General features: G+C 46.7%; 1 protein-coding gene across 1 annotated transcript in view; it reads right to left on the bottom strand.

Moving 5' to 3' along the window:
• MYCBP2 (MYC binding protein 2) overlaps positions 1-13,590 on the bottom strand; it is a 553,924-nt gene that overhangs the window by 160,033 nt on the left and 380,301 nt on the right. Inside the window, 3 exon segments of the mRNA XM_082246610.1 lie at positions 2,062-2,177; positions 3,050-3,105; positions 4,433-4,645. Coding sequence (XP_082102736.1) covers positions 2,062-2,177; positions 3,050-3,105; positions 4,433-4,645 — 385 coding nt within the window.

The following is a 13,590-nucleotide window of genomic DNA, read 5'->3' as shown; positions in this document are numbered from 1 at the left end:
TCTTCTTTAATAAGATTACCAAATCATTTGGGCAAGGGAAAAACCTTCGCCATTTTGGTAGGCTTGCTAGTACCAAAAGGAATTTCAGTATCAGCTACCTCTGCTGGTGTAACCTCAAGACTTAAGGTTTCCCGGACAGACACAACTAGTGCGTCCACCAACGCTTCTTCTTGTGCTATGGCGGAGGCAGAAACGTCCTCCTCACTGTCTGAGGAGACCGTACCCGAGACAGCAGCCCCAGAAGAGGGACCTGCAGCTGCAGTGACAAGCTCAGAATCCGTATCTGAAGTGTCAGATGAAATAGGGGTAGGCGGGGGTCGCTTTCTTGCCCCCCGTCCCTGACAGGCCACCTCCACACAGGATACCAAAGACTCCAAAACTGCTGATAATGCATCAATCATAAGTGGGGCACTGGAGGGTCCTGCGGCCACCTCGAGGGGATCAGGTGGGGATACATGTGTGGCAGGGTCCATGATTAATCCAAGACACTTGCCAGCAAACAAAAAAAAAATTGCAAAGAAAAAAACTTTTTTTTTTTGTAATCCCCCAGCGCAACAGCGCCCCTCAGTGTTACCTGCTTCGGACCCCCACAGAGAGAGAGAGAGACCCCAAGGGCTCACCACCTGATGCACAGAAGCTTCTACCAAACTGCTCTCAGCGCTGTCCTTTACAGACAGGAAGTCTTTTGGATCATTTTCCCGGGTAAAGGAGGCGGCTCCGCCCCTTTACACGCCTTCCGGCGCTTCCCCTGCCACTCCTCGAGGTAGCTGGTCATCTCCAAAATGCCCCAATCCAAAATGCCCAAATCCCCATGCCGGAGACACGAGGCCCCGCGCGACCTGCGGCGGCCCCTGTGGAAAGATGGCAGCGGCCTGCTACACCGTGGGACCTGCGGAAGGCAGGCATTGGCCTGTGCGGCCTGCGGGAGGATGGCGGCAGCGGATGGCGGTAGTCCAGGCAACTGCAACCTTATGTAGAAAGGTAGGATCATATCACCCTCTTACATGGCCATCCTAAACAGTAATGTCAGCCCCTGACTTCAGTCATGGTCCCTTTACAGTGCCCACTCATACAGTGACTTCCGATAGTCAGCTCCCAAACCAAGCCTCCTGGTTCTTATTCACCAAATCACACTCAAGAGGGAGATCTGTGACACATGCTATAGGATAGAGGAGGGACCCAGGATCAAAAAGGGTCCTACCATCCACAGGGGGGCCCGTGTCTATTCCCAAAACCCGACAGGGGAGAGGGGGAACATACTACTCACCATACCGGAACCGGCGGGCACCCCCTCCTAACAGAACCCCTCTCCACCGAAGTGGGGGGGGGGCTGTTGACCAATACAGGCGCCGCGACTCAGTTTCCAACTGGTCGTCGGCGTCCCGGCGAGACGTTTAACTCGCAGGGCCAGTCCCCGTCCAGTGGGACTATGTCGCGGCCGACCTAGCGCGGAGCTAGGGCCTGCACGCGCTCGTAGGCTGACTGGGGTGACCACTGGATCTTAACATCCAGCCCGTCGCCCAGCTCCAGCATAATTGCCTGAAGATCTCACAGGAACAACTGGAGAAAAAAGCTGCCTAAAAAAATTTTTTTCTAAAAAAATCTTGCCAGGACCAAAGCGCAAGGAACTAAAGTCCTTACTCCTGGCTAGACAGAAAAAAACTAACATCCTGTAGCAGAGAGAGAGAGGATATACCCTCTGGGACTGCCCCTAAGGTGTGGCCAGAACGTTCTCCTTCTGCCTAGTGTCCTACTCCTGTAGAGGGCAGTATAACCCAATTTGATATTAATCAAGAGGACTGCGTCTGTCAATGAGTGACAGAGAAAATAATATTTGTTAAAAAAAAAAAAAAAAATGAGTATGCAGTCCAGTCAATACCTAGTTTGTCTTTTTTTTTTTTTTTTTTAATTTGACATCTGTGCACTCAAAAATCGGAATTATTAAGGTTTACGTCCCCTGATGCTGATTCTGCAGTAATATGCAGCTCAAACACCCCCCCCCCCTCCCCCCCAAAAAAAACATAAGAAAACAAAGAATAAAAAAATATAAAAACCACATACCAATTTCTATTCCATCTATGGTAACATGTATGGTATAAAGGCCAACTGCTCCAGGGGTCCAGTTTGCACAGTAGGTGCCATCATTGTTGACCCGTATCAACATGTTCTCACTTGGCCTGTAAAGATAAAAATTCTAAATAATGAATGTATTTTTGGTATCCTTAGTCACACCTAAAAAAATCAGATTATACCCCAAGCCTTCAGTCGGATATACACCTCTCCTTGAAGACCTGGGCTTTAAGAACCATACCATTAAAAATACACTGACAAAAGCAGAATGGTACAGAGGGAGATGGCCTTTTTTGGGAGAGGCCAGGGGTCATCTCCTAGGTGGTTGAGCACACCTTTAATGTTGGGATGGAGTGATCATTCCCTTTGGTCCAGAAGACGACTGCTGAGGAACCTGCCTTTTAATTGTTGTTAACACCCAGATGTGAACAGCAGAGATTGCTGAGCAGTGCTTTCCCATCCAGGAGATGATCACGTCGTCCCTTCAAGGCTCCCTGACTACTCTCTACCTCTGGACTGTTATCAGATGGCATTGTTCTTTGCTATCTATGTGGACCACAAACAACTCCCTATGTTGAGAAGAGAGAAAGGTGTTATGTAGTCTTTACACTGCATTTTTTGGTCCTAACACACTCCCTGTCCTAGGCAGACAGCACTGCTCAGTCCTGTTGTCGCCCTGAGAAAGGGAGTAATGGCAGGATTACCAGGTGAAAATAAAGAAAAAAAAAAAAACTGGTAAGCGGCAATACTATGAAATGCTGTGCTTTGGTTTAGATACATTTTTTAATATCCATCTCATATTACAGGTTGTTTAAAATTTGGCAATACTGGTTGTGATGTGGATTAGTGAGGTAATTCAGTATACGTTCCTGCCTGTTAAAGAGCAGAATTCCTTATGTTACTAAAAGTAAATTATGTGTACACATAAATGACCACAACAGTTAAAAGTAAAAGTTTCAATAAAACTCCCAAAACATACCGTTTAGGCATAGGCGAGGCGAAACGAAGTTCTTCAAATGAGTAGTTTTCATACGCCTACAAATGAAAATAAGCAGAACACAAGTTTCCAACATAATTATAATCTTCCAGAAATGTAAATTGCTTATCAGGGGTACCAGGGATCCCACAGAGCAGATTTTCAAGATAAGTTAAGAAATTTGTCTGACTGGCAATCGACTTAAATTTTTTACTTCGCTACTTCAAATGCCTTGTGTGTACTGAACATGTCTAGAGAATACAAAAATGACATTAAAAGGATAGCTTTAATCACAGCACACGCTGCAATTTTATAACATTAGAATTGTAATAGCAATACAAACAGTAGCTATTTTTGACAATCTAATATAAGCTTACTTGAAAAATCTCCTTTCATGTTGTGAGAGATGCCTGTCATCTCTTTCAACAACCTTCTGGATTTCCTGCACGATTTGCGGCATCTTCTCTGCTTACTCCTTTGGTTTATTTTTATTTTATAGGAACTACATAGACCATGGTACCCTGCTGCCTGCAAGCAGAGATTCCTCTACCAACTCCGCCTCCTGAAACTTTTCCTCTTAGTTCAAAAGGTAGGCTTTGTGAAATGTGGGCACAAGCAGTGCAAATTCACAGGGAACACATGTCACAGGAAGGAAAATGCATGGGATTTTTCAAAAATTAAATTCGCAAACTTCAAGATCATTCAGAAGGATAGGAGTGTGCTAATAGCTAAAATGCAATGTATGATTAAAAATCACCGATAACAATGTACGTGAGCATTTGGAGAAACAGTTTAGCACAACCTATTGGGGGGGGGGGGGTTGGAATAGGCTTTTATTGCAGAAGTGTCTTCTGCAATAAAAGCTCCTTTTCGGTCTGCCAGCAATGTTCTATTGTACATCTTTGTCATGTCTTACATCATTTTGGTTGGCCAATCAACTTGGGTGATGACTGATGAGGGAAGAAGAGCAGCAAATATGTAGGTGATGGCAATGAAGCAACGAGGGAGATTGTGGACATTGCATCAAAGGAGGGAGTTTTTAGCGTTCCATAATGGGCAAATATGGCGTACAAACTTGCATATTATGGAAAGAGCTCCCTAACGGTTTAGTTCTGCTTTAAGAACAGGTCCCGCTGACTGAGTGCCAACAATGTCCTTCCTGCTAGTGAAAAACAAAATGTGGTAGTAAATAAATACTGCCTTTGTTGCCCAAAGTTCAGATCTATCATTAGGTACACCACCAAGGGTATATTCCAGCTTAACCACCCAATGTTTACATTTACCTCTATCTCTCTAAGATTATATATATTTTATTTTATTATTTTTTTTTTTTTTTTTATATGGATTACTTATGCACATAAAGAAAGGAACAGGAAAGTTGCTCACCTTCATCATGGTAATGGCAATGTAACGGGCTTCTTTTACAATCATTGGTTCATAGGAAGCATCAAGTTTAGGTGAAGGAAGGCCACCAAAGGTCATATCTGAGCCTAAAGATGCAGAGGTTGATGGGCTGCCTGGGATACGAGGAAGTTTTTTCACCTGCTCTTGTTGAAGAGAGGTCTTTTTTTGAGAAACAGGAACTGCTTTAACCTCCACCTGGAAAGAAGCCAATAAATAAAAATTGGATTATTGTACTTAATGTAAAGCCCTTATGGAGTCTTGAGGAACAGAGGAGGTAATTAACTGTCAGGTTATACTACTGCCAATAGGAAGATAGAACACTGAAACAATCGTAAGCCAGCAGGATAATACATAAAGAGATGGGTAACTGCACCTGATGTTAGAGGACTAAAAGAAAGGTCACTAAACCAGTGAGGAATGTCTTGACATGGAAAAAAAAAAAAAAACACTGATCAGACCAGAAAAGTAAAGCAGGTCAACCTGCAACACAAACTGACTCACGGTCAACAAGCACCCCACAGGAAGAAATGGAACCGAACAGAAAACCGTAAGATGGAATTTCCAGGATAAGACCAAAAAAGTCTAATAGGAAAAAGGCTTTACGTGTCAACTCACCTAATTCTCAGAAGACGACTGAAGCCTAGTACACACCATTCGTTTTTTTTCCGCTCAACCCAGGGTGTTAGAACGAAAAAAAAAAAAAAAAGCTGACTGGTCCAGTTGGAGCTGCTGTACTAATACTCCTATGTTAGTACAGTGATTTCCCCTGCTGAGCTATTGTGTTCTGAATGGGGGGTGGGCTTGGCTGGGAGCACTTATCAGGAGCTGGTAGGCAGCTGGTTTTCCCAGCATGCATGCGGCTTGCTGCCTGACATTTGGCCCGCGTGTACTAGGCTTTACGGAGGAAAACCCTGCACATGACCCATGTCCGATAATCACCTCTAGGAACGTATGGGTGGCTCACAAAGCTACCCAGGGAACCAAAGCGCGATCTCCATCAAGCACGCATGATCAAAATACTAGGTACATGGGAAACCCCATACAAAGGAATGCAAGAAAAAGCAGGCAGACCTCTGCTCTTAATGCAGGCCAGAGATGATGCAATTACCCCATTAACACAGCTAGTGTTGATGGAGGAATCCCTCCCACAGAGCTAGTGTGTCCAGGCAGAAGAACGCAGAGAGCCATCCCTGCCGGGAGAAGGCAGTGATTATTGCTAGCAGCTATAGCCTCTGGCAATAACCGCATGTAAAAATCCAACATGCTGGTTGTCGATTTGGCCACAATCAACCTAACCATAAATGATTTGAATCTCAGCCGGTTTAGCAGGGACCATCTATGGTTGGCATTAGGAGCAAACAAGAAAGTCTGATAGATTAAAAGACCAAACTCCGGACACCATTTAGAGTCTTAACATAGAACAAGGCCGGAAAGTAAAAGCTTGCTGAAAAACTGCCTAACCTGGAGACCTGAAGCTGCCCATGACTTCCTTGATCCCCTGATGCATCAAAATCAGTGAAACGCCACTCAAAGATTTGTCTGCAAAGCAAACATTAGACATGAGGTGAATCAAAGCAAAGAAAATCACCAGAAAGGTCCATCTCTAAAGTCTGCAAAGCAAACAAGGAGGCGGGATGTAGACCAGCTTTCCTTATACAAGTCCTCCACACTGCGAGATCTGATCCAATTAAACCAGTATCAGTGATTGCATATTGTAGCACTAGTATTCTCATTTAAAGTGCTTTAAATTGTTTTTAGTACAGTACTACAGAATTCTTTGCAACAGAATTCTTTGCATGAACAAACACCTATGTGTTCCCATCCAATGTGCTGGCTCGAGGAGCAGGGCCGAGACCAAAAGGCCCACGCCACAAACCAATAATGCTCCTCGCCCACGGCAAAATGCAGGAAGCGTTGGTGAATGGCACATATTAGAATGTGCAGGTAGGAGTCCTTGATGTTGATCAAAGCGAGAGGAAATCCCCCTGATGTAGGGAAGCCACTACCATGTAAATAGACTTCACGCAGAACTTCTGTACTCACACCAGCAGTTTAGCGTCTTGAGGTCAAGAATTAGATGTACCTTGCCTTCCTTCCTGGGAACTGTAAAGAGGTTTGAGTAAAAACCCCTGAAAACGTTCCAAAACCAGCCCTTAAAGGCACAAGTTTTGCACTACCCCAAAGAAACCCGTACGTGATCGGGGGACAAGTGCAGGTTGGAAGGGAAGAACCTTTCCGGAGGAAAAGACCGAACTCTATTTCGTAGCCAGACCGAAAAGACCCACAGTGACCACGAAAATTTTAGAGGGGCTGGTGGGTGGGGGAGGAGGGGAACCTGGGGGTTCCACTGTCCCAGGGAGGGGCTCTTGTCCACCCCAAAACCATCTAGGAGTAGAGGAGGGGACAGCTACTTACCATACCAGGAACAGGGTGGGCACTGCTCCATCGTAATGTGGGTGCTGTCAGCAAGGAAAAATGATGCGACTCGGTCTTACGCGTCCTTCGCGAGACATATAATTCACAGGCCAACCCCCGTCCAGTGGGGCTATGTCATGGCTGACCTAGTGCAGAGCTGTGGTCTGCACACGCTCGCTGGCCAGATGGGGGGGGGGGGGGAGAAGACCCTCTGGATCTAGATCATCCAGTCCGTCGCCCAGTCCGGCAATAGATTGTAGATTCTAACAGGAACAAAATAAAGATAGGAAAAAAACGGAATTTTTGTAAAATCTTACCGTAAAATTCCTTTCTCTGAGTCCTCCGACAGTCGCCGCCCATTCACACAGTCTTCACTAATGGGGATGTCCCAAAGCAGTGTAGACATGAGGGGTGGGCAACGCAACCGCCAGAAAAGCAACGCAGTACCCTCATCAGAGAAAGGAACCTTACATGCACAGAAAGGTAACCTTCTGGGTAACAAAAAAGGGCTCAACATGAGCAACAACCCAGGAAAACAAATAACCAAGGGGATAAACAACCCCAACAGCCAGGGACCCGTACAAACCAGAGTCCCCTATGACACTGCTGCACAGAGAACTTTGCGGCCAAAGGAGGCATCAGCTGACGCCAGAACATCAATTTTATAGAATTTGGAAAAGGTGTGCACCGACGACCAAGTCGCAGCCTTGCACACCTGTGCCACCGAAGCCTGATGCCGGAAGGCCCAGGACGCACTCACCGGCCTGGTAGAATGCGCCTTGACAGGGAAGGGAGGAACCCGTTCCCGCAACGAATAGGCCTGTACAATGGTCTGTCTGATCCATTTGGCAATGGTTGCCGCAGACGCAGCCATACCCTTCCGAGGTCCCTCAGGAAGTACAAAGAGAATCCGATTTCTGAAAGGATTCAGTCGACGACAGGTAAACCCTGATCACCCTGACAACATCCAGAGAATACAAGGCAACCTCTTTTGGATGGTTAGGGTTCGCACAAAGCAAAGGTAAAACAAATGTCCTCATTGAGGTGAAAATCCGAAACCACCTTTGGCAGAAAGGACGGATTAGGTCGCAAGACCACCTTATCCCTATGAACCACCAGGTAAGGGGAACGGCAAGACAACGCCGCCAACTCCGACACTGTGCGAGCCGAAGTGATCGCCACCAGAAAGGCAACCTTTTTAGACAGCAGAGGTAACGAGATTTCCCTTATGTTTTCAAACGGGGAACGTTGTAACACGGACAGAACCAAGTTCAAGTCCCATGGAGGTAAGGGCTCCCTTCTGGGAGGGGCCAAGTGACGCACACCTTGAATAAAGGTGCGAATCAAGGAATTAAGACGCCACAGGGCGCTGAAAAAGAACAGCCAGTGCAGATACCTGGCCCTTAATCGTGGCCAACGCAAGGCGCTGGTCCACACCAGTCTGCAGGGAAGCCAACACCCTCGCCACTGAGTAGGAACGAGGAGAGAAACCCCTGGACTCACATCAGACAAAATAAGCTTTCCATGTACGGTAAATAAATTTTAGCCTTGATCAAAGTAGGAATGACCTCTGAGGATACTTTGTTATCACGAGTCAATGTTTGGTCACACATCCAAGGGACTTTTGACAAAAATTATGCTGTAAGCTATCTTAGAGATATAATATGTAGACAGTGATATATGCGTCTGAAGCTGTCTGCTATTCATTTTTTATTTTTATTATATGCTCTCAGAATTAATGATTTATTTATATATTAACCCAAATAAGGAAAATCTCTGACTGCCTAAATTTTGAGGGTGTAAGATAAAATGGGACTTTCTGTCCAGTCACCTGGGCCATAAACTCGGTATCAAGCCTAATTTTAGGATTTCCATCTTTATCTAAAATATATAGTCTATTGATGACTTGATAAGGAAGTATCTGTGCCCTTTTATGCATGCTATAGCTTTATCTGACCACAAGGGACCGCTGGAGACCAATGATGTATGTCCCCGGGCATTATTAGCAGGTACTTCCGTCTTAGTGAATACTGAGATGTAAATCAATTTGGGTGATTTAGCCCCTATTGGGGCATCTCAGTCGGCCGACAGTACTCCCATGCATCTTGTGGTGGGACGTGGCGATTGCTCTTTCCCTTCACTCTCCCTCCCTCTCACCAACGGGGAGCTTTTATGGAGTGGATGGCATATCGCACGTCCCGCCATTACTGCGCATGTGCGGCTCTTTCGCGCATGCGCGGCAGCATCCTCTTGTCTGACGTTCTCCTGGCTTCTGGCCGGAGATGTCAGCAATCAGGGGGAAATGAGAGAAGGCTGGTGGCGGCTGCCGTTTTGGCGCCAAACCCAGTCATTCAAATAGCCTGAGGATCTGTGAGCACAGCGAGATTGCTGTGCAAGCGGACCAGACGGGCTTTAAAGTGAGTACATATATGTAGGGCTTTCTCTGCCCTCCTGAATGGATTATTCGGAGGTGAGAATGGGCACGTTTAACTAACATGCTTCCCTAACATTATCTCCTTATAGAACTCTTATGTGTCGTTGGTTATTGGACTGGCTGGAATGACTTGCTACATGGGACATTCCTATCCACACTAGTAATCCCATTACCCTATGATAGTCTGAACTGGTAGGCTATACCCTTTTTTACATAATATTAAACGAGCAGCCTCTGCTGGCACCATGTGGCCAATAGCAGTATTGCACTCAATGTTCTCTTTTTTCAAACTTGCAGGGACCTTCCAGTGACATTGCTGTCCTCAGAAGGATTGGGGTTCTGCCCTTTTTTGTGGATCAATTCATTTTGACCTAACTAACCCCGGCCATCTCTCTATATTTCCCCTTGCTGTTTTGGGCAGCCATGGATTTAAACTTACTATAATTCTGGTAACATACATTAAGTCCTTCTGAGATATTTGGACTCCATCTGTGGATGATTCAATCTACAACCGTTTGTATCTATGTGACAACACTTTGAGTTGATTTGTGAGTATTTATATATATTTTTGTAAATTCTGGGTGAATGCTTGGATATATAAACATGTGGAATTATCCTTTACATAATAGAAATCATATTTACGATTGATTTGATAGATGCATGTATTGCAAAAAGATTTTGTAAATGCAAGACAAAAAGTACATTATCTATAATATATTGATTTTCTTCTTTTGTATGTTTTTTGCATATCAGTACTAACAGCCCCATGAACCTCAACGAGTCTCTGGCACCTATTTTGCCCTGAAGAAGCCATTTGAGGCGAAATGCATTGGTAACCCGTACCCTGCACCACTATAGGCTAGCTTTATCTATATGTGGAGTTGGGTGTGAGTAAGGTGACCTATAGAGGCCCACACTTATGGTCTGGTTGATATGTGTTGGGGGTTGTATTTATGTTTATATGTTAGTTGTCATTTTAATGTTTGCAATTTGAAATAAAGCGACTTTTTATAATAATATTGTCTTGCTATTCTTTGTCTCCAGGGACGGGAGTAGACAGCACCGCTATAGCCCCAATTACTAGTTTTTCAACTAATTTTTTGCACTTTCAGTCTAGGGGTGATGGTGCTGTTGGTTGAATGACTGAACGTTCATTTTTATAAATAAATTTTAGCCTTGATCAAAGTAGGAATGACCTCTGAGGAGAGACACCTATCTCTCAAGACCTGGCTTTTAACAGCCATGCCGTTAAAGCCAGTGACTGTAAAGCAGGATGAAAGATCGGTCCCTGAGACAGAAGATCTTCTCGCATTGGCAGCCGCCACGGAGGCTCTACGGCCAGGTGAACGATGTCCGCATACCAGGACCGGCGTGGCCAGTCTGGCGCCACCAGAATCACCAATGTTGGTTCCGAGGCCAACCTGCGAAGGAACCTGGACAACAACTGAATCGGAGGAAAGGCATAAATCAGACGAAACTGATGCCAAGGCACCACCAACGCGTCCAAGGCGTCTGCCAGAGGATCGCGCGTTCTTGCCACGAACCTTTCCACCTTGTGGTTTAGCCGAGACACAAACAGATCCACATCCGGGGATCCCCACTTCGCGCACAGCATTTAAATACCTCCGGGTGCAGGGACTATTCCCCCAGGTCCAGGGTCTGGCGGTTCAGATAATCTGCCTGCCAATTCTCCACACCCGGAATGTGCACTGCTGATATCGCTGGGACATGAGACTCGGCCCAAGACAGAATACTGGTCACTTCCTGGGTCGCCCGGGCACTCCTGGTGCCCCCTTGGTGGTTGATGTACGCCACCGCAGTGGCATTGTCCGTCTGCACCCGTACAGGGCGGCCCCAAAGACGATCCGACCAATGGATCAAGCACAGCCTGATCGCTCAATTCCAATATGTTTATTGGAAGGGAGGATTCCTCCTCCGACCAAGTGCCCTGGGCAGACAGGTTGCCCAGAACGCCACCCCAGCCCGACAGGCTGGCATCCGTGGATATTACCGTCCACAGAATTGGCCGGAAGGATTTTCCGTCCGACACCGCCGGGGACTGAAGCCACCACAGAGATCCATTCTGGTTTGATGACTCAGGGACACTCTCAGGTCCATGGACTGAGGTAGTCTGTCCCACCTGGCCAGGATCTCCGCTTGGAGAGATCGCGTGTGAAACTGTGCAAATGGTATCCCCTCGAAGGCGGACACCATCAACCCCAGGGACCGCATACAGGTCCGGAGTGACGAGGATTTGTTGTCCGCGAGGGACCTGACCTCGTTCTGCAGGGTACGGAGCTTGTCCTCCGGCAAGAACACCTTTGCTTGAGCAGAGTCCAGAACCATTCCCAGATACGAGAGACGAACCAAAGGCGACAAGGTCGACTTCTGAATGTTGATTGTCCAACCAAACTCCTGAAGCGTCTGGACCGTAGTGGACAGATCGCGCAACAGGCTCTGACTGGCACTCGATCTTAACAGGAGATCGTCCAGATATCCCAAGACCGCAATGCCCTGTGCCCGCAACAGGCCCAGAACAGGCGCCAATACTTTGGTAAAGACCCTTGGAGCCGAAGCCAGACCAAAAGGTAACGCCACAAACTGGTAATGATCCTCCGCGATAGCGAATCGGAGGTACCTTTGATGACCCTCGAAAATGGGGATGTGCAGATAGGCATCCTTCAGGTCTATAGAGGCCAGGAACGCCCCCGGATTCAGGGAGGCCACCACCGAGCTGAGTGATTCCATGCGGAATTTTCAATCGTGCACGAAGCGGTTCAGCGCTTTCAAGTCCAGAATTGGACGCACTTTGCCCTCCTTTCTGGGCACAGTGAACAGATACAAATAAAAACCACAAAACCTGTCCTGATGAGGCACCGGGTTGACAACCCCCTGGGCGATGAGATCCTGCACAGCCTGATGCAGGTCCTGCAACCGCCCTGGGGTCAAATGAAGATTTGAGGGAAAGAATTTGTTCGCCGGCCATGAAAGAAATTCGATCTTGTACCCTGACCGAATGATTTCCTGAACCCACCTGTCCGTGATTCGGAGCAGCCAAGGTTGGAGGAAGCCGTGCAAAGTCCCCCCACCCCTGAAACGGGTGAGGGCGTCCCTTCAGGCAGAGGCGGACTGAGCCGCTGTCCCAGCCTGGCTGGATTTTTGTTTGCAGAACCAGGGCTTTTTTTGGCCACCTTGGCCCTTGAAGGGTTTTCCCTTGTTCTGCGCCTTGAAGGCACGAAAGGACCTCTGATTAGGATTAAAGGAGGGGGCCCGCTTACTGCGTACAAATTTTCCCTTAGGGTTCTTGGGCAGTAAAGTGCTCTTGCCCCCAGTGACTCCTTTAACCAATTCATCCAGGGATTATCCAAAAAGGCGAGACCCAGCAAAGGGGAAATCAGCCATCGTCTTCCTGGATTTCAGGTCAGCCGACCAGCTTTTCAACCAGATTAAGCGACGGTTAATCACTGCGGCGCTGGACAGGCACACATTATACTCACAAACTAGTGATCATATAGCACATAAAAAAATAATGGAACCGGTCGTCTCCAAAATAACCAGGAAACCCCTGTGCTGGTTTCAGCAATTATATGGCTGGGCTGACGAGTTTCGAGGGAGGACCCTCTTCCTCGGAGCCAAAACGTGCTACTGGACTTCACAAGGTGTTAAGTAGTCGGCTAGTACAGCCTTCCACAAGTCATCCCGCCCCACAGGGAGCAAAGGTGAGCAATGTGAGGTGCAAAGGCCAACATGTTGCCGGAGGATGAAGGAATTGATACCGTGGCCCCCACGCTCTCCTGACCTAAATCCAATAGAGCAGCTCTGGGACATTATGTTTCGGTCCATCTGACACCGCCAGGTTGCACCTCAGTCTGTTCAGGAGCTTAGTGATGCCCTGGTCCAGTTCTGGGAGAAAATACCCCAGGACACCATCGGTCATCTCATTAGGAGCATGCCCTGACATTGTCAGGCATGCATACAAGCACATGGGGGCCATACAAACTACCGAGTACAATTTTGAGTTGCTGCAATGAAATTTCAGCAAAATGGACTAGCCTTCTGCAACATCTTCTCACTTTGATTTTCGGGGTGCCTTTGAATTCAGCCCTCTGTAGTTTAAACATTTTCTTTTGCTAAATTTTTTATCAATTTTTCCATTATAGGTTTACATACATTCATAATATCAAACACTATTTACAATTATAGCAGAAGTTACAATTTTTAACTTCAATTTCTTTCCCATATTGGGTACAAATTACACCACCAATGTATTACATTCATAGCCCAAGTATTC

The sequence above is a fragment of the Pelophylax lessonae genome (assembly GCF_965119305.1).
Source record: "Pelophylax lessonae genome assembly, chromosome: 2".
NCBI lineage: Eukaryota > Metazoa > Chordata > Amphibia > Anura > Ranidae > Pelophylax > Pelophylax lessonae.
This window is presented reverse-complemented; position numbering and strand designations above follow the sequence as displayed.